The sequence below is a fragment of the Leuciscus leuciscus genome (genome assembly GCF_965113295.1).
Source record: "Leuciscus leuciscus genome assembly, chromosome: 3".
Taxonomy (NCBI): Eukaryota; Metazoa; Chordata; class Actinopteri; order Cypriniformes; family Leuciscidae; genus Leuciscus; species Leuciscus leuciscus.
Genome location: NC_138727.1, coordinates 1,804,281 through 1,830,039, shown reverse-complemented (window position 1 = coordinate 1,830,039; position 25,759 = coordinate 1,804,281). Strand labels below are relative to the sequence as shown.

The 25,759-nt window shown below is 37.3% G+C and overlaps 2 protein-coding genes across 5 annotated transcripts in view; both read left to right on the top strand.

Annotated features, from left to right (window-relative positions):
• The first annotated feature begins 344 nt into the window (after nucleotides 1-344).
• Nucleotides 345-14,599, top strand: LOC309494500 (uncharacterized protein). Of its 4 annotated transcripts, none has more exons than XM_082163911.1 (5): nucleotides 345-425; nucleotides 1,920-2,201; nucleotides 3,862-4,124; nucleotides 8,812-8,992; nucleotides 13,309-14,599. In XM_082163911.1, exons 2-5 carry the CDS (start codon nucleotides 1,937-1,939, stop codon nucleotides 13,476-13,478), a joined length of 879 nt encoding a protein of 292 aa, XP_082020037.1. In that variant the 5' UTR covers nucleotides 345-425; nucleotides 1,920-1,936; the 3' UTR covers nucleotides 13,479-14,599. The 4 variants fall into 4 exon arrangements, with proteins under 4 accessions (XP_082020037.1, XP_082020038.1, XP_082020035.1 ...); XM_082163912.1 differs by having other exon boundaries at nucleotides 379-425; nucleotides 1,925-2,201; XM_082163909.1 differs by lacking the exon at nucleotides 345-425 and adding an exon at nucleotides 432-640.
• A 730-nt stretch (nucleotides 14,600-15,329) lies between these two features.
• gart (phosphoribosylglycinamide formyltransferase) overlaps nucleotides 15,330-25,759 on the top strand; it is a 36,237-nt gene continuing 25,807 nt past the window's right edge. The window contains exons 1-9 of the mRNA XM_082163986.1: nucleotides 15,330-15,476; nucleotides 16,097-16,184; nucleotides 17,456-17,610; nucleotides 18,162-18,257; nucleotides 18,878-19,052; nucleotides 19,924-20,035; nucleotides 20,696-20,764; nucleotides 24,018-24,143; nucleotides 25,553-25,640. Of these exons, the coding sequence (XP_082020112.1) occupies nucleotides 17,466-17,610; nucleotides 18,162-18,257; nucleotides 18,878-19,052; nucleotides 19,924-20,035; nucleotides 20,696-20,764; nucleotides 24,018-24,143; nucleotides 25,553-25,640 (811 nt within the window). The 5' untranslated portion in view covers nucleotides 15,330-15,476; nucleotides 16,097-16,184; nucleotides 17,456-17,465. The remainder of the gene's footprint in view (nucleotides 15,477-16,096; nucleotides 16,185-17,455; nucleotides 17,611-18,161; nucleotides 18,258-18,877; nucleotides 19,053-19,923; nucleotides 20,036-20,695; nucleotides 20,765-24,017; nucleotides 24,144-25,552; nucleotides 25,641-25,759) is intronic.

Sequence of the window (25,759 nt, the reverse complement as noted above, 5' to 3'; positions counted from 1 at the left end):
GAAGAACTTAAAAAAAAATATATATATATATATATATATATATCTTGTAAATCTACAGAGGTCATATAATAATTCATTAAATTTATATAGCGCTATATGAAGTATTTTGAATGAGATCTCTTTGACTTTGTTGGTTAAAAAAACACTTGTGTGGCGAAAGCCAAACTTTTTCCCAACAAATCTCTCCAACATTCAGAGTCGTGCGCACAAGTCTGTCACATTTGATAGACCAATCACAATCACACTGACGGGAGTCCCGCAATCCAATCAGAGCACATTGCCGGAGTCCCCGCCATCCAATCACAGCACAGTGACTGAGTCCCGCCATCCAATCACAGCACAGTGACTGAGTCACGAGAGCTAATCAAGGAATAAAAACAAACCAAAGCCCGTCAGGAGTCTGTCGAGTTCCTCGTGCTGAAGCGGTTTGTATTGAACCAAATGCTTAATTTGAATGTTTTATATTAGTTGCGTTGTCATATTTACACAATATATTTTAATCAGAGATGATTTACCCTGAAATCTGCAGCGAGCGTCGTGATGTATACAAACTAGAAGGCTCCCTTTATAATGAACGTGTTGACATGGTTCATGTTCAGGAACGCTAAAATATCGCTGTCAGAGATTTTATTTTACCATGGTAATTATTAATTATATATAATATATCTCTACGCCCTCGAGTGCTTTGCCGTGGTATTTTAAAATAAATAACGGGAATACGATAAAAGACGTACATTTCCATAAAAATAAATAAAAAAAGATTATAAAAGTTAATAATTATAAATTTACAGTTTGTTATAGTTTTATAATTAGAAACAGTTTTGTACAATTATGATACAAATGTACAATTATATTCGGAACATTATTATTATCATCATCAATAAATGGACATTTGTGTCTTATTTTTTTCATTTTTACGTAAAACTGAATAAAAATGCAAATTTGCTGTGTTTATGTTTATGGTGTTGTGTTTATGTTATGTTTATATGTTTATGGTTACCTGTGGTGTTGTCATCAATGATCATTTCTTAAAAACAGTGTAAAGATAAAGTCAATAAAGATTTTTTTACTTTTTATGAATTTTATAAATAGCCTACATTTAATTAAAAACACAGAATTGATCATTGAAAATAAAATAGAATTATATAATAGATAAATACATAATTTTATACAATAAAATACATTTGATCAAAATAAAACATAATAAATTAATACTTTAGATTACAATAAATTGATTAAAATACATACAACTGTATTTAAATTAAATCATGATTAAATGATTAACACATTTGATTAAAAAAAATAAAATAAAAAGTAATTTGATTTAAATATATAACATAGTATACATTTGGTAAAAACTAAATAAATGTATGAAATCTTATTTAAATAAATAAAGCTAAAAAGCAGCGTAGAAAGGTAGAAATGAGATTAAACTATCTAAAAAAAGAAAATAAATGGAATTTGAGTTATTCAGTAAATAAATAAATAATACAATTAAATAAATGAACACAATACATCTAAAAGTCCAAGAAAAAACAATGATGTAATGTAATAGAAAAACTAAATATTTTGCATATTTATATAATATACATTTTTCACAGTATTAATTGGATCTTTATATCCTTAACAGATTTAAAAAAGCCCTGACTTAAAAAATCATTAAAAAAAAATATTAAAATAAATGGAATTTGATTTAAATAAATAATACAATTAAATAAATAAAAGTACATTCCAAGAAAAAACAACAACGATGTAATATAAATATTTTGCACATTTATAATATAATTTTTTCACAGTATTAATTGATTGATTTATACATGACAATATATCGCTTAAATGTTCGGATTGCGCGAGGATGGTCCGTTGCATCTAACGGATTGAAAAGCCCTGACTTCCGGCACTTCTGATGTGTTTTCCAGCACAGCATCCAGCAGAGATGGAGATGATGGGGTCGGAGGATCCCGAGGGTTCTGCCGGTTCTGAGATCCACACGGCGATGCTGTGGAGCATCCAGGAGGCGGTTCAGAGGCAGACTCTTCAGATCGGGGTCTCTGCGTGTGGAGCCACGGCTCTGGTGGACGTTCTGCAGGCGCTGGGCATCATCACGGTCACACCGGAGACGGTGAACTCCTGCGTGAGGACGAGTCTGAGGAGGAACACGGTGCCGCTGCATGATTACCTGCACTCGCGCAGCAACGCCGGTACATACAGCTCTTCATCCATTGCACAGTGACAGCATCGCTGTTTTTACGGTTTTGTTTCATTTTTGACACATTTGGGGAGAGGAAAAAATATTCCAAAACTTTCTGAAAATACAGTATGAGAATTAACCGCACAATTATATTGTTAACTCTAGAAGACATGGTTGACATCCCACATTAAATGACAAGACATGTCATTGCTGTCATCAAAATTACTGTTTGTTATTTGTTTGTGCAAAAAAAAGCCACAATTATTGTTAATCATAAAGGCAATTCTGTCATAATTTACTCACCCTAAAGTCGTTTCGAACCTGTATGACTTTCTTTCCTCTGTGAAACAGAAAATTATTTGGAAGCACTCACACACACACACACACACACACACACACACACACACACACACACACACACACACACACACACACACACACACACACACACACACACACACACACACACACACACACACACACACACACAAGCTCTCACTATCCCCACCCATCACAGATAGAGTAAAGTAAGTCACAGTGGTTCCCAAACTGGGGTATGTATACCACTAAACACATTTTTATTTGATACCACTTTTAAGTAAAACCTTTTCAATCTAAAATCTTTGGAAGTCAAGTGTTTTAAGAGGGGTATTTGGTGTGAGATGTTTGAGAACAACTGGTGTAACATATTGCATATAACACAATAATCCCAAATATAACTGACAAAGTTAACATCACTATATATGTACATATATATACATAAACTCATTCATATATACACACATACATAACATGACACATATTAATGCTAAATCTGAAATGCTAGAAACAGACAAGTATTCTGAAGATGTGTTAACAAAGCAGTTCGGAACCGAGGAAAAGACGTAAGCGAGCGAATAGATGCAGGAAGGCTTTTCCAGTCACGAGGGGCTCTAACACAGAAAGCATATTTCCCAATTTCTCTCTTAACTCTAGGCACAGTAAAGAAGATCTGCTCGTTGTGACGAAGTCTATTTTGAGAACTGTAAGGCACTAAATATTGCGATAAATAATATGGATATTGAAAGTAAATACATTTAAAAATGAGCTGAAACCAATGATATTGTCTTCTGGCTGAGGGGGCAAGCCAGGACAGCTGTTCATACATCACACAATGATGTGTCCTATTTATCAGCCGTTTTTGTCCAAAACTATTGAAGTCAATGGGGTCCAAAACAACATTGTAAAAAAAAAATAGATTTTTGTATTGCGATATGAGACCCTGGACCACAAAACCAGTCACATGGGTCAATTTTTTTTTTAATTGAGATTTATACATGATCTGAAAGCTGTATAAATTTGAATATTTTAAAATCTGGAATCTGAGGGTGCAAAAAAATCTAAACATTGGGTAAATCTCCTTTAAAGTTGTGCATTTATGGTCACGATTGTGCTGCATTCACTCACGCAAATAAATGTTTTATATATTTACGGTAGGAAATATTTTCATGGAACATGATCTTTACTTAATATCCTAATTATTTTTGGCATAAAAGAAAAATGGATAATTTTGACCCATACAATGTATTGTTGGCTATTGCCACAAATAAACCCGTGTGACTTATGACTGGTTTTGTGATCTAAATACTGTTTTATTGTCTAATAACCCAACACACCTGCCCTCCATCCAGGGGCGACGCACCTGCAGCTGATCGACGGGGCGGATCAGGCCAGCGGGGGGCGTGTGATGGGCCGGTTCTTCGGGCTCTTTCCCCGGCGCAGGGTGAAGCTGGTGCCCTGGTTGGCCCGATGGATCCTGCGCGGAGCCGTTCCCGTCGCCACCATGAACATGCAGAAGGCCGTTCCCGAAGGAGAAGAGATTCCCGACGCCTGGCACCACCAGCTCATCTTCGGCGTGGGACCCCGGGCCGTGTTCATGACCAACCCTCTGGATGTGGGTGCGTCCCAAATCACACAAATCACTTGATATATATTAAAACTAAAATAGTATGTCAGTGGTACTAAAATAACTCTGCACTTTACCCTGATCCTGATATGTTTATATAATACATGTGTGTGTGTGTGTGTGTGTGTGTGTGTGTGTGTGTATATATACAGTGAGGAAAATAAGTATTTGAACACCCTGCTATTTTGCAAGTTCTCCCACTTAGAAATCATGGAGGGGTCTGAAATTGTCATCATAGGTGCATGTCCACTGTGAGAGACATAATCTAAAAAAAAAAATCCAGAAATCACAATATATGATTTTTTAACTATTTATTTGTATGATACAGCTGCAAATAAGTATTTGAACACCTGTCTGTCAGCTAGAATTCTGACCCTCAAAGACCTGTTAGTCTGCCTTTAAAATGTCCACCTCCACTCCATTTATTATCCTAAATTAGATGCACCTGTTTGAGGTCGTTAGCTGCATAAAGACACCTGTCCACCCCATACAATCAGTAAGAATCCAACTACTAACATGGCCAAGACCAAAGAGCTGTCCAAAGACACTAGAGACAAAATTGTACACCTCCACAAGGCTGGAAAGGGCTACGGGGAAATTGCCAAGCAGCTTGGTGACTGGGGCTCCATGCAAGATCTCACCTCGTGGGGTCTCAATGATCCTAAGAAAGGTGAGAAATCAGCCCAGAACTACACGGGAGGAGCTGGTCAATGACCTGAAAAGAGCTGGGACCACCGTTTCCAAGGTTACTGTTGGTAATACACTAAGACGTCATGGTTTGAAATCATGCATGGCACTGGAGGTTCCCCTGCTTAAACCAGCACATGTCAAGGCCCGTCTTAAGTTTGCCAATGACCATTTGGATGATCCAGAGGAGTCATGGGAGAAAGTCATGTGGTCAGATGAGACCAAAATAGAACTTTTTGGTCATAATTCCACTAAACGTGTTTGGAGGAAGAAGAATGATGAGTACCATCCCAAGAACACCATCCCTACTGTGAAGCATGGGGGTGGTAGCATCATGCTTTGGGGGTGTTTTTCTGCACATGGGACAGGGCGACTGCACTGTATTAAGGAGAGGATGACCGGGGCCATGTATTGCGAGATTTTGGGGAACAACCTCCTTCCCTCAGTTAGAGCATTGAAGATGGGTCGAGGCTGGGTCTTCCAACATGACAATGACCCGAAGCACACAGCCAGGATAACCAAGGAGTTATTATTATCCTTTATTTTTCCAGGAAGGTCCCATTGAGATTAAAAGAAATCTCTTCCTCCAGGGAGTCCTGGCCAGGAGGGAGTGGCTCTGAAAGAAGCTTATCAAGGTTCTGGCGTGGCCTAGCCAGTCTCCAGACCTAAACCCAATAGAGAATCTTTGGAGGGAGCTCAAACTCCGTGTTTCTCAGCGACAGCCCAGAAACCTGACTGATCTAGAGAAGATCTGTGTGGAGGAGTGGGCCAAAATCCCTCCTGCAGTGTGTGCAAACCTGGTGAAATACTACAGGAAACGTTTGACCTCTGTAATTGTAAACAAAGGCTACTGTACCAAATATTAACATTGATTTTCTCAGGTGTTCAAATACTTATTTGCAGCTGTATCATACAAATAAATAGTTAAAAAATCATACATTGTGATTTCTGGATTTTTTTTTTTTAGATTTTATCTCTCACAGTGGACATGCTCCTACGATGACAATTTCAGACCCCGCCATGATTTCTAAGTGGGAGAACTTGCAAAATAGCAGGGTGTTCAAATACTTATTTTCCTCACTGTACGTATATATATATATATATATATATATATATATATATATATATATATATATACAGTGCTATGCATAAGTTTAGACACCCATGCTAAAGTTGACTAAAAAGAGGAATAAAAAAATCATCTTTTGGAAATTGAACTTAATGCCTTAATTAAACAAACTAGGAAAAATCCAACCTTTAAGGACACCAATTTTCTTTGTGAATGAATAATGTATCGTAAATAAATAAATGTTCTTCCTTAAAATACAGGGTGCATAAGTCTGGACACCCCTATGTTACATTCCCATAGAGGCAGGCAGATTTTTATTTTTAAAGGCCAGTTACTTCATGGATCCAGGATACTATGCATCCTGATAAAGTTCCCTTGGCCTTTGGAATTAAAATAGCCCCACATCATCACATAGCCTTCACCACACCTAGAGATTGGCATGGAGTACTTTGCATAAGATCATTTCTCAATGCAAATCAAACCAGCTATTTCCCTAACTGAAATAAAACCATGCCAAACTCTAGGTAACATTTATTTATTTACGATACATTATTCATTCACAAAGAAAATTGGTGTCCTTAAAGGTTGGATTTTTCCAAGTTTGTTTAACTAAGGCATTAAGTTCAATTTCCAAAAGATGATTTTTTTATTCCTCTTTTTAGTCAACTTTAGCATGGGTGTCTAAACTTATGCATAGCACTGTATAAACTTGTCTTCGGAGTGGGACCCCGGGCCGTGTTCATGAACAACCATCTGGATGTGGGTGCGTCCCAAATCACACGGGCTTCATATAATTCACTGAAACTGAACTCGTAAAAAAGTAAACTTGATGGACTGAAATAACTAAACTTGAAACTGAAATAAAAAGTATAGAGACATATAAAAATGTTTTTAAATGAATAAAAGTGATAAAAACTCACAACAAAATGACTAAATCTTTAAAATCAAGATAAATGTAATATAAAAATAATTAAAAAAGAGTATAAAAATAAAACCTAAAATAGTATATCAGTGATACTAAAATATCTCTGCACTTTACCCTGATACGTTTATATAATGTGTGTGTAAAAAGTACAAAAACTAATAAAATGAAAAAAGTGCATTACAAAATTAGTAAAACTAAAATGAAAAATGAAAATATGACATCTAAAGTAAAGTTAAATGATCTAATAACTATAGTATAGTTAAACAACAGCAAACTATAGTACAGTAGAAAAAAAAAACTTGATATATTGGCCGTCGATGTGTCGGAAGCAGGACTTTTATTTTGTTGGCGAAGTGAAAACTGGGGCTAGTTCAAGCTCAAACCGGCGCGCAACGTTTTGCTACGGTTTCCGTGTTGAACGACATGTTTCCTGGAAACGGTGTGTAACGGGGTTTGAGACACGTTTTCTCTTGTTTGGTGTGTGTGTGTCAAAAATGTCCGCCCAATCAGCAGCAACATGTACATAAACCACATGGTATTAAAGAGACAATGGGTCCGAGTAAAGTCGTTCACAAATGTGTCCCGCATCTGGTATACGCAACAACTGAAGATATTAGAAGACATGTTTGTTAGAGTTTTATAGTAGAAATATCGACAGTGATCAGCTATAATGATGAGCCTAGTACTCACAATAAAAATAAAAAGGTCATATAGTTCATAACACCGTGTCGGAGGTGAGAAGTGGATTATCCTTCTCCTGAAATGTTTGTCGTTTCATCCTGAAATACGAGGCAAATGTTGGATCACAATTATTAGGAACCACAGTTTCCACAAATGCCTTCACCCGATTGGGATGTTCTCTTGTATTGTGTACGGTAAGGGCAGTGACTGTAACATCGAGCGTATTTTGCAGGATTAAACACGTGTTTATACCGGTTTCATCCAAGCGTGCCGCACAAGCCCTGAAAAGTGAAGCCAAAGCGTCTCGATCGCCCCCCGGTGACTGGTCCTAGTATAGGTCATAAGCCCCGCCTCCCCGTGTTATTCAATGGGACTTGGGACCAACTAAACAATTTAATTAGTTACACTTCAAATATCTTTTTTCCGAAGGTGGTTTCTGTCATTTACTGTAGTTTTTATCACGCTGATGTAAATCAAAGTGTCTGTTTTTAAAATAAGTTTGTTTTTAGTTAGTTATTTGATGCTATAAAAACGGTGGTGTGACGTCATGATAGACAGCTGTGATTGACAGGTTCTTTGAAGCACCAACAGACTTTTTTTCGAGATCTTCGGAGGACTGAGGAGATTAGAGCTTTACATTTAATACATAAATTTCTATAATTAATTACTTCACACCGAGAGTGAGTGAGGGGGCGGGGCCTTGATTTCGCGGCTTTACTTCCTGCTCATGACTGCGCCGGTCTGGTCCCGAGATCGCTACTGCGCAGACTCAAGACCCAAGATGTCAGCGCCATATCGGGACACTGGCGGCTTCACTTCTCACCAATGGAAGAGAACGAAGGGGCGTCGTCCATATTCTGAAAACTCTTCAGAAAGAACACGCGGAATGTCCTTCTCAGCTGCCGTAGTTCCAACTCTTGCGTCATCAGAACCGTGTGTTCAACGCACCACCGTTTCCGTTTAAAAAAACGTTTTGCAACTTTTTGTCGGGGCTGAAGAACGCAGCCCAGAGAATATAAAAGCTAAACTTGAATAATCTGTTAACTATTGTAAAGTAAAAGAACAGTAAACTATAGTACAGTAACACATACAAACTAGTGGTCGACTGATATATCGGACGATATTTGGCATTTTTAAATATTTGCATTGTCCGATAATGTTTCCGAAATTTTTCCGTTTGGCCGATGTGTCGGAAGTGGAACTTTTATTTTGACGGCATGTTCATTTCACATGAAATGAATTAAATAACCATGTGGTGATGGCAATTTTACATAATCCTTGGTGTAATGAAATTTCTTTGTGTTCCTTCTTAGATCCTACACTTGTTGTTTTCTTCCACAGTGAGTGAAGAGGAGGTTCATGAGCGTCTTTGCAGCGAGTCTGTGCTGCTCATTCGCCGGGAAGATGTTCTGAAGAGACTGACACCGGATGTTCACCTATCACAGATCTCAGATCAGCATCCCGACCTGCGCTGGAAGACGTTAAATGTGGAGGGTACGACGCACTCTCTTTGACTGGTCTAAGTTAGGGATAGTGTACAGTACAGGCCAAAAGTTTGGACACATTACTATTTTTGATGTTTTTGAAAGAAGTTTCTTCTGCTCATCAAGCCTGCATTTATTTGATCAAAAATACAGAAAAAACAGTAATATTGTGATATATTATTACAACTTAAAATAATAGTTTTCTATTTGAATATACTTAAATAATTTATTTCTGTGATGCAAAGCTGAATTTTCAGGATCATTACTCCAGTCTATCACATGATCATTTAGAAATCATTCTAATATGATGATTCATTATCAAAGTTGGAAACAGTTCTGCTGCTTAATATTTTTTCATAACCTGTGATACTTTTTTAGGATACTTTAAAATAAATAAAAAATAAAAAAATTAAAATAAAAAATAAAAAAAAGAAGCAAATGTTTTAAAAATATAAATCTTTTGTAACAGCAATATACACTACTGGTCAGTCATTTGATTTGATTTGATTTGATTTGATAGACTTTATTAATCCCACACTGGGGAAATTTCTGTGTTACAGCAGCTCAAAAAAATACAAAATAAAGTAAGAAATACAAAAATATAGGGAATGAAAAATAGAATAGAATAGAATAAGATTAGTTACAATAACAATAATAATAATGATTAGAAAACAACTGTATTCACACAATAACCAACCTAATGTAAACAGACAGTATATAAATACAAATATACAGATAAGTATAAAGTAAATGAACAGAGGTAACATATTGCACAATTGTAGGTGACACAAGTAATAAATAGATAAAAAAAATACACATAATGCAGAATAATTGTCCGGTGCTACTCAAAGTGCAGAAGCATTAGGATGTTGCATTAAAGAGTCTGACTGCTGCTGGAATGAAGGACCTGCGGAAGCGCTCCTTCTTACACCGAGGGTGCAGCAATCTGCTACTGAAGGAGCTGCTCAAGGACCTCACAGTCTCATGTAGGGGGTGAGAAGTGTTGCCCATAATAGATGTCAGCCTAGCTAACATCCTCCTCTCCCCCACCTCCTCTATGGTGTCCAGAGGGCAGACCAGAACAGAGCTAGCCTTCTTCACCAGTCTATTAAGCTTTTTCCTGTCCATTTCTGTACTCCCAGCTCCCCAACAGGCTACTGCATAAAAGATTGCAGATGCCACCACAGAGTCATAAAAAGTTTTTAACAGAGACCTGCACACACCGAAGGAACTCAGCCTCCTCAGCAGGTGGAGACGGCTTTGGCCCTTCTTGTACAGGACGTCTGTGTTTGTGGACCGGTCTAGTTTCTTGTTGAGGTGAACACCCAGGTATTTGTATGTCTCCACCATCTCAATGTCAACACCCTGGATGTTCACCGGTGTAGCACCAGGTGGCCTCCGGAGAAAGTCAACTACCATCTCCTTTGTCTTGCTGGCGTTGATGTGAAGGTGGTTTGACTCACACCAGTTGACAAAGTCCCCGATGACCTCCCGGTACTCCTGGTCATTCTCCTCTGAAACCCTCCCAACAATGGCAGTATCGTCGGAGAACTTCTGCATGTGACTGCTGCTTGTGTTATGCCTGAAGTCCACTGTGTACAGGGTGTAGAGAAAAGGAGCGAGCACTGTCCCCTGTGGTGCTCCTGTGCTGCTCATCACCACATCAGACACACAGTCCTGGAGCCTCACATACTGTGGTCTGTCAGTGAGGTAACTGATGGTCCATGCAGACAGGTGTTGGTCAACACCAGCCCCCAATAGCTTCCCCCAGAGCAGTGATGGTTGAATTGTATTGAAAGCACTGGAAAAATCAAAAAGCATGACCCTCACAGTGCTCCCAGTGCTCTCCAGATGTGACAGTGCTCTGTGTGAAAGATAGATGATGGCATCCTCCACCCCTATGCCTGTTTGGTAAGCGAACTGTAGGGGATCCAGTTCTGAACTCACCACGGTTCTCAGATGTCGTAGTACAATCCTCTCCAAGGTCTTCATCAGGTGTGAAGTTAAGGCAACCGGTCTGAAGTGATTGGGCTCCCTGGGATATGCAGTTTTTGGAACTGGAACAACACACGAAGTCTTCCACAGGACTGGAACTCGCTCCAGACTCAGGCTCAAGTTGAAGATGTGCAGGATGACTTCGCTGAGCTGATCTGCACAATCTTTAAGCATTCTGGGGCAGATTCCATCCGGGCCCGGTGCCTTTCTTGCCTTGATCTTTTTTAGCTCCTTCCTCACCTGATTGACTGTCAGAGAGAGGCTGCTAGAGGGAGGTATAGAAGCTCCCTGGAGAGATGGATGGGTGGAGGGGTATGAAGCATCCATAAATGAAAAGTCAATGGACAGTTGTGAAGTAGGTGATACTGAATACAGGGGGATGGGTTGGTCCGCAGTGGCCAGAGAGGGAAAGGTTGACTCACCGACAGGTCTGAAGTCTGGTTGGAGGTGGGAGGAGAGGGGGTAGAATCAAATCTATTGAAAAAAAGATTTAATTCATTTGCCCTGTCACAGTCACCAGAAACAAAGCCTCTGCCACTGACTTTGTTCTGACCAGAGATGGTTTTCAGACCCCTGTTGGAGGCGTGACTCCAACTTCTTCCTGTAACTGTCTTTTCCTTTCCTAATCTCCCATCTTAGTTGTTTTTGGACCGTCCTCAACTCTTCTTTTTCCCCAGATTTAAAAAGTATTTTCTTTTCATTCAGCAGGGCTTTGAGTTCTGAAGTCACCCAAGGTTTGTTGTTGGAGAAACACCGAACCTTCTTCTTAGGTATGGTGTTCTCCACACAGAAATGTATGTAGTCAGTAACACAATGAGTGAGAGTGTCAATGTCCTCCCCATGAGAATTTGGGGTCAGTCATTTTTTTTTTTTTTTTTTTTTTAAATAAATCAATACTTTTATTCAGCAAGCATGTGTTAAATTGATAAAAAAGTGATAGTAAAGAAGATTTATATTATTAGAAAATATTTTTTTATTTTGAATAAATGCAGTTCTTTTTAACCTTTTATTCATCAAATATATTAGGCAGCAGAACTACAGTGTCCAACACTCATAATAAATCATCATATTAGAATGATTTCTAAAGGATCATGTGATGGACTTTTTAAAGCGTGATGATGTCACACCCTCTGGAGGTGTGTGAGCCAATAAGAAGTGTTTTTCCTTTGGAATTTCTTTATGACCCATTGTTCAAGCAGGCCCTTGAACATGTAGTTTGATTGGATGTTTAACACAAGAATCTTCAAGATTCTTATAATACTAATGCGTCACAAAGTTAGCAAAATGTAATGTAAATTAACAAATGGGAAACAAAGATTGGAGTTAATAGAGACCAAACATTATGTAAAGTCTGAAATATTAACCCCAATAGAGTTTACAAGAATACATCAGGCCAAACTGCATATAAGGAAAATCATGAGATGGGAAAATTAGATACATGTTTCTCAAGTGGTTATATATACAGAATATATAGGATTAACAGGGTTTGTTTCTCCTTCTCAGCAATAATTAAGTGAGAGTCACACCTCTCTGGAATTTCTTTTTGGGCTCGTAAAACACTCATCAGTCTCAGTGTTTCCTGTAACAGGGCAGTGTTTCCTGTGTTAGTTTCACTTGTGATGTTAGTTTTGGGGGAAGTTTCATAGGCTTTTGTTGGGAGAGTGAGTTTGCTGGATTTTTAATTAAATATAATGAATCATTTGTGTGTGTCTGATTGGTCCAGATGTTACTTAAGTAAATAATTAGACACAAAATATGTATCTGAGTTGACATTTTTTATCAGGTCTTTAAACGCAAAGTTTCGTGGAGAGAGCAGTTTCAGACGTTTAAGAGATACGGTATACAGTCATAACACTTATTACACAGCATTTCACCACATTGATAATTATGGAGATCAGAGATATTGATTTCAGATTAAACTGTTTCAAAATCGTACCAACATTTTTTTTAATCAAAATTATTCGTAATTTATTTTTTTCAAACAATAAAAAAAAAAAAAAACTGTACACAAAATACTGATTCGACTGAGTTTTAATATTTTATCAGCTCACCAAATGCAAAACTTCCATGAAGAGAAACCGAAGAAAAGCCTATGTTTCTGTTCTCAGCGATTGTTATCTGGGAATAATATAACGCTGGATGTAGCGATTGACCAATCAGAATCAAGTATTCCACAGAGCCGTGTAATAATGCACATTATACACTGCGCACTAAATCTACACTTCAAGGCCTGATGTTGTACAGTGTACTGTCGGCTGACACTGTAAATGTCGCCTATATCGTCCAGCTAAATGCATTGAGCGACTGACCGTGAGTTTCTTTTATTTATAGGTCAGGTTAGACAGATGATCAGTGAAGAAGAGCAGAAGGATGAAGAGCGTCCTAAGACGTCGCATCTGATGATTCCCGCGGCGTACAGCTCTGGAGTGACTCTCTTCGCTCTCAGAGACTCGGATGTTGGTCGAGAGCTTCTCCACACACCGGATCTGCCTCTGCTGTGAAGCTACACTTCAATTCACACTCTTGAAAATAAAGGTTCTTTATAAGGTTCTTTGACGGTTCCATGAAGAACCTTTAACATCCATGGAACCTTTACGCTTCTCAAAAGGTTCTTTATAAGGTTCTTTGACGGTTCCATGAAGAACCTTTAATATCCATGGAACCTTTACGCTCCTCAAAAGGTTCTTTATAAGGTTCCATGACGGTTCCATGAAGAACCTTTAACATCCATGGAACCGTTACGCTCCTCAAAAGGTTCTTTATAAGGTTCATTTACGGTTCCATGAAGAAACTTTAACATCCATGGAACCTTTACGCTTCTCAAAAGGTTCTTTATAAGGTTCCATGATGGTTCCATGAAGAACCTTTAACATCCATGGAACCTTTACGCTTCTCAAAAGGTTCTTTATAAGGTTCCATGATGGTTCCATGAAGAACCTTTAACATCCATGGAACCGTTACGCTCCTCAAAAGGTTCTTTATAAGGTTAATTTACGGTTCCATGAAGAACCTTTAACATCCATGGAACCTTTACGCTTCTCAAAAGGTTCTTTATAAGGTTCCATGATGGTTCAATGAAGAACCTTTAACATCCATGGAACCTTTACGCTCCTCAAAAGGTTCTTTATAAGGTTCATTAACGGTTCCATGAAGAACCTTTAACATCCATGGAACCTTTACGCTCCTCAAAAGGTTCTTTATAAGGTTCATTAATGGTTCCATGAAGAACCTTTAACATCCATGGAACCTTTACGCTCCTCAAAAGGTTCTTTATAGTAGAAAGGAGGTTCTTTAGATTATTCAAATGTTCTCCGCACTAAGAAAATTAGTTTCCTTCGTTTTACTGAAAGGTTCTTTGTGGAACCAAAAATGGTTCTTCTGTGACATCTGTGGAAAAATTAACTTTTGGAACCTTTATTTTTAAGAGTGCATGCTGATGATATCTACAGCTAATTAAGTTATTAAGGATCAATATCATGTCTGTTTTTATTCTTGGGATTTTAAATAGATGTGTTTTGTGTTAACAATATTGTTTTTTCATGTTGTTTGAGCATTTATTGGTTGACAGCATCATGTTTGTCAAATAAAAGGCAAGAAATTCACATGCTAGTCCTATTGGGAACCTATTGTTTCAAAAGATCTAGTTTGTTTTGTGTTGGAATTTTTTTAAGGAGTTATTATGATAGAAATTTCAATAGGAAACCTGTGCACATTCCTTGAGGATTCTGGAACTCGGAATCGTTACATAAACTACATTTCCCAAAATTCTCGACCCCTGAAAGGAAGTTGATAAAAACTGAAACTTGCATCTTGAAGGGTATATCAAAAGTTTAAACTCCCAAACACTATATTATATATTTATTTTACACATCCATCTCATATCCGAGATCTACGACACGGTTTGTACTTCCTTCATTTTTTGTAACCATGTGCACAGTCTAGCGTCAAGGAGTCAGATTCATTTTGAGCGAATCGATTCGTTTTGGACGGTTCGGTTCAGTTAATTAATTTAAATAAAATATTTGTTATATACTACTGTTTTCACTTGAGATAGGTTACACTTTGTAAACGCATATAACGGAAGCTCGTTTTAGCACGGAATAAATTTATTTGCGACTTTTATCTTACATGTCTTACTTTTTTCACAATTTTGAGGAAAAAAGGCTAGATTTGTAAGGTAAAAGTCGCAATTTATAAAAAAAATTTCGCGGCGGAAACCTTCCATACTGTATGGATATTCTGTTTATGATCTCACCCATAGACTGTAAAATAAGATCTCACCTCAGATAATATACAATTCACTTGGTCTAACCGAAGCATTCAAAAGAATCGATTCAATGAATGATTCATTTCGCGAATTGAACGTCAGTAGCGTGTCCGCGTTCGCACGTGGTTCCTGGTGAATGTAAAACACACTGGTGGTCCTCTGTCCAGCACTCAAACACGACCTGAACGAGACACAGGATCCCGACTGTATCCTGCACTTCATCAAAAATAACGTAAGTGAGCAATTACACCTACAGAAGCAACAAATACACGGCCTAACAACTTTAAGAGGATAACTTAGGAACTGCATGAAAGTTATTCATTGTTTTGGCAGTCTGATGGTGCATCTACATGTAGTGCTGGATGTTTTACAGGTTTTTGAATATGTTTTATGGTAATATCTTGTCTTTTTGGACATATGTAGAACCTCTTTTTGGACATGTTCATTAAACATGGTAATATAACGACATTAAAAATGGGAGTCCTTTACAACTACAACAAGTGCATAATAGCCCCATATTTCCTTTATGAGAGTTGAAACAGCAAAACATGTTCGTGCATGAGTCAAGAATGAGTCGAGATCGAGAAAGTTCGTGCATTTCAAGATGCATTAGATCTGTCTTGAAATGCATGAGCAATTATAATGACAATTGATCATGCATTTCAAGACAGATCTAATGCATAATCATTAATGTGTATGCATGCATGTATGTGTTGCATTTAGTGTTCTTAAAAACGTCCACATTAGAAGTAAATGAGCAGCAAACGCTGGATCTCGTGATGCGAGTCACTCATGTGATGCTTGTTAACATTCTCCCTGTGATTGTGTGTTTAATTGATTTGTGATCATCAGTTATCCACATCCACTCTTGCTCAACCCGAGGAATTGTGTCAGTGGGTTTTGAAGCCAAAGTTCAACTTAAAGAGTCTTGTTTTCAAAGGTACTTGATGGTATTTTCCATGCAATGTTTTGTGCAGATGCACAGTGAGTTTGTGCACTAATGCACACACTAGTGTTACAGTGTTTGTGATGTTAATGTCTGCTGGGATTTAAGGTCTGGCATCAGCACTGAAAGGTCAATGGCAGGAGATGAGATCAAACTCGCATCAGTGCGTCCTATAGGTCAAACCCTTCATGCAATCAAACCGCCTCTTTAGATGATATAAAAACAATATGGCATGCATGATTGAGATAGTGACGACTAATATATCAAAGATATATAAAATAACTGTGTGCAAAAATCTGCATTACAGTTTTTAATTAAATCGTTTGATAAATAAATACACAATCTATTTATTAACTATATTAGTGAACGTGAACTATCAATGAAAAATACAACTAATAATCTCGTTCAATGATGTTAAACTCAACATTTACTAATACATTATTCAAATCAAATGTTGTATCTGTTCATATTATTTAATGGACCTGAGCTAACATTAACAATCAACTGTTGTATTTTTATTAACTATAAATAATTTTGCTCATTGTTCTTTAATGCATGAATTAACTATCTAAAAGGACCTTACTATAAAGTGTTTCCAATTATTTATTGTTTAAAATACTATTCAAAATTATTTAATTTAATTATGGTGTTTTATTAATTTATTCAATTATATACTAATAATTAATATTCAATTATTTTATTTTTGACACTATAAATGAATGAATGGCAGAGTTGAGTCTAAGGTCTCATTATTCCAGTAGTTTTGCACAATATGTTACATTAATTAAACACTAATGAAAGGGATGTTACTGTAGTCTTATGAATTATTTATTAAAATATGTATTTAATTCTTTCAAATAAATACATTTTTTTTTATTTTCTGACACTAAATTAAACCGCACAATTTCTCATAATTATGCCAATCGTTGAGAACGAGATTTTGTAATAATTAAACACTAATTAACTAATATTCAATTATTTACTTTATTTGTTCGACTCTATAACTAATTAAATAGGAGAGTTGAGTCTAAGGTCTCATGATGATGCCAATAGTTTTGCACAAGATTAATTAAACACTAATTAAAGGGAGATTTTTGTAAAGGCTTACCAATTAAATTATTACGTTTATAAAAAAAAAAAAAATTCTTCCAAATAAATACATTTATTTATTCATTTTTGACACTAGTCCAACTCCTCATATTGATGCCAGTAGTCGTATATGAGATCATTGCATGTGTTTATGTTGAGGTCATGTGATCGTACAGGTCAGAGGTCATGGCGGAGCGGGTGCTGGTGGTTGGCGGTGGCGGTCGTGAACACGCACTAGCATGGAAGTTAGCCCAGTCGCCTCTCGTTCAGCAGGTCCTCGTGGCTCCTGGGAACGCCGGCACTGCCAACAGCGGCAAGATCTGCAACTCGGGTGAGACGTGATGAGTTAAAAACACAAGTGTTTTATTCAGAATTGTTCGGCTACGGCTCACTTGGAGGTTTAACAAGCAACTTTTTTCTAAGAGAACAACATGCATTGAAAAAAAAGCAGTGCTGGGCAACGATTAATCGCATCCAAAATAAAAGTTTGTGTCTACATAATATATGTGTGTGTACTGTGTATAATTATGTTGAATATATAAATACACACACATGCATGTATACATTTAAGAAAAATGTGTTATTTATATATAAAATGTTTATATTTATATATAATATCAATTATTATTAAAATGCGCTTCATTGAGAATCAATGAGTAATCGATTAGTTGAGTACTTGCAAATTAAAAGTAAAATTACACGTAAAAATACCTGTACATGATAATGCATTGCGTTTCATTCATAAATGTTAGGCTACAACGCACACTTTTCTAAATGAACAACATGCATTAAAAAAAAATATATAATAATTTTTGTGCAAACTTTGTGTCTGCTTGTTATAATAATTTATAATATTTTTTTTATTTTTTATTTTTTTTTCAGAGGTGTCTGTTAACAATCACTGTATATTAGCGCAGTATTGTAAGGATCATAGCGTGGGACTCGTGGTTGTTGGTCCAGAAGTTCCTCTGGCTGCTGGTAAGATGCTTCATCTCTTCATTATTATTTTATTTAATTTATAAAATTACATTAGCATGATGTTAACACGATTAACACGTTGCTAGTATGATGCTAACATGATTAACATGTTGCTAGTATAATGCTAACAAGATGAGCATGCTGCTAGTATAATTCTAACATGATTAACATGTTGCTAGTATAATGTTAACAAGATGAAAATGCTACTAGTATAATGCTAACATGATTAGAATGTTGTTAACATTGTTAACACAATTAGCATGTTGCTAGTATGATTTTTAACTCGATTAGCATGTTAACAATGCAGTTTGCATGTTGCTTGCATTATAGTAACATGGTTAGCATGTCTAGCATCATGCTAACACAATTAGCATGTTGTTAACATGTTTTAAGCAAGATGCAAATATGTTTGTTGTTAACATAATGCTATCATGTTTTAATGCCTCGTTAGATGTTAGCATGATGCTAACACATTTTGACTTGTTTTGAATCATGGTTTAATAATTTAGCATTTTAGCATGTTTTAGCACTTAAACATGCATGTTCTAGCAGTTGTTTGTGCGCACATGTGGCACTCTCCAGATGTTGTGCTCTTGATGACTGAAGGAAGTCTGTCTTAGGCATCGTGGACGATCTGACGGCCGCCGGCGTGTCGTGTTTCGGCCCGTCGGCGAAGGCTGCGCAGCTGGAAGCCAGTAAGAGTTTCTCCAAGTCCTTCATGGACCGTCACAACATTCCCACCGCCCGCTGGAGCTCCTTCACCGACCCGCAGGAGGCCTGCGAATACATCCGAGGGTAAACATCTACAGCATACGCTGAGAGTTGCACAAAATATGATTAAAAAACAATCTTCTGTGGGAGCAAAAAAATGCACATTTTAAAGTCGGCATGTAATGTAAGTTGCGCTAGTCTTTTCTTCCCTTATGCGGTATATCCGAGTGAAATGCAAAAAACTCATGTTTTTGCATGGTTTTAACATGGCTAGCATGATGCTAACATGATTAACATGTTGTTAACATGATTAGCTTGTTTCAAGCATGATGCTAACACAATTAACGTATTGATAACATGATTAGCATGATGTTAACATGACGTTGTTATCATGTTTTAGGAATATGTTAACGCGATTAGCATGTTAGCATGATACTCATATAAATAGCATGTTGTTAATATAATGCTAACACGATTGGCATGTTTCTTCCATGATGTTAACATGTTTGCTTGTTACAAGCATGATGTTAACACAATTAGCGTGTTGCTAATATGATTAGCGTTACCGTTAACCAAATTAACATGTAGTTATCTTTTTTTAACAAGATGTTAACACGATTAGCATGTTAACTCAATTAGCATTTGCTTGCATTATGTTAACATGATAAACATGTTGTTAGCATTATGCTAACACAATTAGCATGTTGCTAACATGTTGTAATCAAGATGCTTATGTTTATCATTGTTAACATGGTTAGTTTGTTGTTAGCAACATGTTAATCGTGTTAGCATGGTGCTAGTAACATGCTAATCATGTTAGCATGATTCCATTAAAAAATAAGGAATTTGACGTTTTGATTTCATGCTGGTTTTAAGATGCATCTAAAAACATTACATCACACTCTTGTACAGTTCAGTAGAGATGGTGTGTGTTGTTGTGTGTGTGTGTGTTCAGCGCGGAGTTTCCCGCTCTGGTGGTGAAGGCCAGCGGATTGGCTGCTGGGAAGGGTGTCGTAGTCGCTCGCGATAAAGACGAGGCCTGTCAGGCGGTTCTGGACATCATGAAGGTCAGTCGCTCATTGGTGATTATATATTGGCACAGGATCTGTTTGCTTATAGTTGAAAGAGTCCTTGGATGTTTCACAGTTATTTCACAATAATTCCCTGATTCAAAACATGAGCAGGTCGAAAAGTTTTTTAGTCAAATCAAAATAATGCATTAGAATTTACTGCTGTGCAAATCCTTAAATATACAGATCCAACGTAACAGAATGTGGAGTAATTTGTATACAAGTAACAATTTTGTTTATATATATATGTTATGTATTTTTGGCTTGATAAGATATTTAATGTTTTTGAAAAATACAGTAAAAATAGTGAAAAATGATTAAAATTCAAAATTAACAGTATTCAATGTGAATATATAATAAAATGTAATTTATATCCTGTGATCAAAGCTGAATTTTCAGCATCATTACTCCAGTCTTCAGTGTCACATGATCCTTCACAAATCATTCTAATATGATGAGTTGATGATCAAGAAACATTTCTGGTAATTATTAATGTTGAAAACGGTTTCATTTTTTTGTGGAAACTGATGGATTTTATTTGTCAGGATTCTTTGATGAATATAAAGTTCAAAAGAACAGTATTTATTTGAAGTAGAATCTTTTGTTACATTATTTGACACATTAAATGCGTAAAGTATTAATTTCTTGATGTTTCAGGACAAGGCGTTTGGTTCTGCTGGTGAGACGGTGGTGGTGGAGGAGTTGCTGGAAGGAGAGGAAGTGTCTGTAAGTACTTCCTGTTTAAAGGGATAGTTCACCCAAAAATGAAAAGTAGCCCATGATTTCTCAGTCTGCCGGAAGCTAGTTATTTTAGTCGATACATTTTGAAATATTGATATTTTGAAATATTAGAATTAGGGCTGTCAAAATTGCTCAAAAATGACGTTCGAATATTCCCTCTAAAAAACACACGAATATTCGAACTATTCGAACATCTGGTTGCGCATTTTTTCAATGACGCGCATTACGTCAATAACAGGACAAATGAATACAAAGAGACATACATAACTTGTATAGGTAGTTAATTTAAGTTTAAACATATTTGACAATGTATTACCAACACAAAACCAAGTAAATAAACTAATGGCCAAGACCGCAGACCTCAGTCTCGCTCACTCGCAGGCACTCTCTCTCTCTCTCTCTCTCTCTCTCTCTCTCTCTCGCGCCCTCGCGCTCACGCTCTCTCTGCGCATAACGGTTTAAATGAACAATAAGCACATGTTGAGTGCTGATCAAGAGTTTTGTGCAAGCAATTTAAGGTCGCGACTCTTGCCCCAAATATAGCAGGCTTCATTCAGTGATTGAAACAAATGTATTAACATTAATTGAAGTTTTACAGTATAGAACCGACATTGAACGCTCCGAGCGAGCTGTGCTGTGGTAAACATGGAACTTTTCTGTTTAACTTTAAATAAAATGAGGCACACAATTCCGAGAAATATGACAATAAAGAACTTTTACCCTGAGGTTCATAAAAAAATAAAGTGCTATTAAAAAAGAAAAAGGCTACTTACATTATTGGTGCTTGTTGTATTAAAAAAAGGAAAAACTGACTGCAATTTATTCCATTGTCTTTTAGTGCACTGTCAACTTTCAGCAGTGCGACTCGTGTGACCTGTCCCTCAAGCCTTGTTTATACTCGACGCGTCCGCACGAGCGCGAATCGCCCCCTATCGTTTCAAAGAATAGTACAACGGCGAGCGCGTCGAGTATAAACGCCTCGTCCGTTTGGGGAGGTGCGCGCGCAGTCTGCGGAACAAGGCTTCAGGCAGCGCGCGCGCCCACTCGCAAAGCAGACAGCCGCGCCTCTGCTTCCGCGGGCGTGTTTTTCCATATTCGAAATTCACATTCGAATATTAATTTTCACGTTCGAATTTCTGTTTTTTAAAACTATTCGAATATATATTCGAATTTAGAATATTCGTTGACAGCCCTAATTAGAATGCATCGCTTCACTTCAGAAAGCCTTTATTAACCCCCCGGAGACGGGTGGAGCACTTTTATGATGGATGGATGCACTTTTATGATGGATAGATGTACTTTTATGATAGATTCACGCACTTTTATGATGGATGGATGCACTTTTATGATGGATGGATGCACTTTTATGATGGATAGATGTACTTTTATGATGGACAGATGCACTTTTATGATGGATGGATGCACTTTTATGATGGATGGATGCACTTTTATGATGGATAGATGTACTTTTATGATAGATTCACGTACTTTTATGATGGATATGATGCACTTTTATGATGGATGGATGCACTTTTATGATGGATAGATGTACTTTTATGATGGATGGATGCACTTTTATGATGGATATGATGCACTTTTATGATGGATAGATGCACTTTTATGATGGATAAGATGCACTTTTATGATGGACAGATGCACTTTTATGATGGACAGATGCACTTTTATGATGGATAGATGCACTTTTATGATGGACAGATGCACTTTTATGATGGATAAGATGCACTTTTATGATGGATAAGATGCACTTTTATGATGGACAGATGCACTTTTATGATGGACAGATGCACTTTTATGATGGATAGATGCACTTTTATGATGGACAGATGCACTTTTATGATGGATAAGATGCACTTTTATGATGGATAAGATGCACTTTTATGATGGACAGATGCACTTTTATGATGGACAGATGCACTTTTATGATGGATAGATGCACTTTTATGATGGACAGATGCACTTTTATGATGGATAAGATGCACTTTTATGATGGACAGATGCACTTTTATGATGGATAAGATGCACTTTTATGATGGACAGATGCACTTTTATGATGGACAGATGCACTTTTATGATGGATAAGATGCACTTTTATGATGGATAAGATGCACTTTTATGATGGACAGATGCACTTTTATGATGGATAAGATGCACTTTTATGATGGACAGATGCACTTTTATGATGGATAGATGCACTTTTATGATGGACAGATGCACTTTTATGATGGACAGATGCACTTTTATGATGGACAGATGCACTTTTATGATGGACAGATGCACTTTTATGATGGATAAGATGCACTTTTATGATGGACAGATGCACTTTTATGATGGATAAGATGCACTTTTATGATGGACAGATGCACTTTTATGATGGACAGATGCACTTTTATGATGGATAGATGCACTTTTATGATGGACAGATGCACTTTTATGATGGATAGATGCACTTTTATGATGGACAGATGCACTTTTATGATGGACAGATGCACTTTTATGATGGACAGATGCACTTTTATGATGGACAGATGCACTTTTATGATGGATAAGATGCACTTTTATGATGGATAAGATGCACTTTTATGATGGGTGGATGCACTTTTATGATGGATAAGATGCACTTTTATGATGGGTGGATGCACTTATGATTGATAGATCCACTTTTATGATGGATGGATGCACTTTTATGATGGATAGATGCACTTTTATGATGGGTGGATGCACTTTTATGATGGATAGATGCACTTTTATGATGGACAGATGCACTTTTATGATGGATAAATGCACTTTTATGATGGATGGATGCACTTATGATTGATAGATCCACTTTTATGATGGATGGATGCACTTTTATGATGGATAGATGCACATTTATGATGGACAGATGCACTTTTATGATGGACAGATGCACTTTTATGATGGATAAATGCACTTTTATGATGGATGGATGCACTTATGATTGATAGATCCACTTTTATGATGGATGGATGCACTTTTATGATGGATAGATGCACTTTTATGGACTGCAAAACAGAAACGGCCATTCACTGCCAGAGCTAGGACATTTTTAAATATAACACAGATTGTATTTGTTTGATAGAAGAATGTCATATACACCTACGATGACTTGAGGGCGACTAAATCATGGGCTAATTTTCATTTTTGGGTGAACTAGCCCTTTATCCCTTCAGATCACGCTAATCGTCTTGTCTGTTCTCAGTGTTTGTGTTTCAGCGACGGCGTCACAGTGTCACCGATGCCGCCGGCTCAAGATCACAAGCGTCTGATGGATGGAGACGAGGGACCGAACACGGGCGGCATGGGCGCGTACTGCCCGACACCACAGGTCAACTTCTCGTACTAGAGCTGCACGATTAACCCTTAAAAGATCACAGTCTCGATTTAAACACCCACGGGATCTTATGCCTGAATGACAACAATTTGGATCTATTCTGCCGTTTTTCCCATCTGTCTTTAGTGTGTAACGTTGCTGTTGCAGCGGGAGTTATTCTCTATATCAACGGCTACGTTTACATGAAACCAAATAATCCATTAGTAATGGGATTGACGGCTCAATCGGACTGAAAAGCCCTCATGTAAACTCTACATGTAAACTGTAAGCCCTCTGAAATTTCGATCGGATTGAAACAGGTGGTTTAGTCCTTTTCTGTTCCGATTTGAAGCTTGTGATGTATAAACGTGCACATCAACCCGATCACATGTTGAGCGTTCGTGTAAACACTAATCAGATTCATCAATCAGAAGGAATTCAGTCCGATTGAAACAAAAGTTATGCATGTAAACACAGCCAGTGTGAGTGTTTCTGAACTCCTGAAACGCCTCCATTGTAGTCTTGAGTTTCTTCCGGGAACGAACACGTCACAATATTCCTCATTATAATAATTCATACGCAGAATAAAGGGGCGGGGCCTGGTTGAGTTAGTCAGTAGTGTGTTAAACTGACGGTTATGGTAAGGGGCGGGACATTTCCCAAACACCCTCGAAGCGCTCGACCAATCACGACACACTGATCCAGCCGACCAATCAGAGCACAGTGTGCTTTTCAGAAGGAGGGGCTTCATAGAGACAGGAAGTAAACAGAGAGTTACTGACAGACTGGGAAGAGAGGAGCCGCAACAATGGAGAATATGAGGGAAATAATCAAGCATTCAAGCAGGAAAACCGGTTCTAGTAGAGCCTGAAAACAACATCAAGACTTTGTAAAAGGGTATAATGGGTCATTTGACAAGTGTGATCACAGTGATTCAGATCTGCAGTATCACTGACACAGAAAGAAGTTATTAGATGGATTAAAAAACAACTACACAATATCACAAATTACGTTGTATTAATTCAGATGATCACAGAAGTACTGGGTTTAGAGTTGAAATATAAACACTGATGTCTACGGTAGGGTAAAGTAACTTGACGCTTTAAATAACGATTGTTTCAATTACACCGTTACACCAGTAGGAGGCGACAATTTCAAAACGTTCAAAAATGCTGATTCATCCAGTAATGAGTCATTGAATCACTCACTCAAACCAATTTTGTTTAATGTATTCATATTAATTAAAGAATTTTTTAATATACATTTTGTCCGAACCGATTCCATGTAATTTCATTTAGTTGTCTGTTCAGAATCGTGCAGTTCTGTCTTATTTTTATCTTGGATACCTGTATTAAATATATTATATTTTCATATCTATATACGTGTGTGTGTGTGTGTGTGTGTGTGTGTGTGTGTGTGTGAAGGTGTCGGAGGAAGAGCTGCAGGAGATCAAGAGATCCGTTCTGCAGAAAACCGTGGACGGCATGAGAGACGAGGGAACGCCGTATGTGGGTGAGTTACAGACAGACTAACACAGGGTTCCCACGGGTCCTTAAAGCCCTTGAAAGTTTGTGAATCTGAAGAAGGAAAAAAAAAGTCAAGGCTCCAGGAAGTTTTTGAAAATAAACACA

What these genes read in the sequence shown, in the direction of transcription:
- LOC309494500 (XM_082163909.1), top strand. Translation starts at nt 571, where the DNA reads ATGAACGTGTTGACATGGTTCATGTTCAGGAACGCTAAAATATCGCTG. An exon ending in AGAGATTTTATTTTACCATG is followed by an intron (nt 641 to 1,919) that starts GTAATTATTAAT and finishes TGTGTTTTCCAG; the next exon opens with CACAGCATCCAGCAGAGATG. An exon ending in GAAGACGTTAAATGTGGAGG is followed by an intron (nt 8,993 to 13,308) that starts GTACGACGCACT and finishes TTTTATTTATAG; the next exon opens with GTCAGGTTAGACAGATGATC.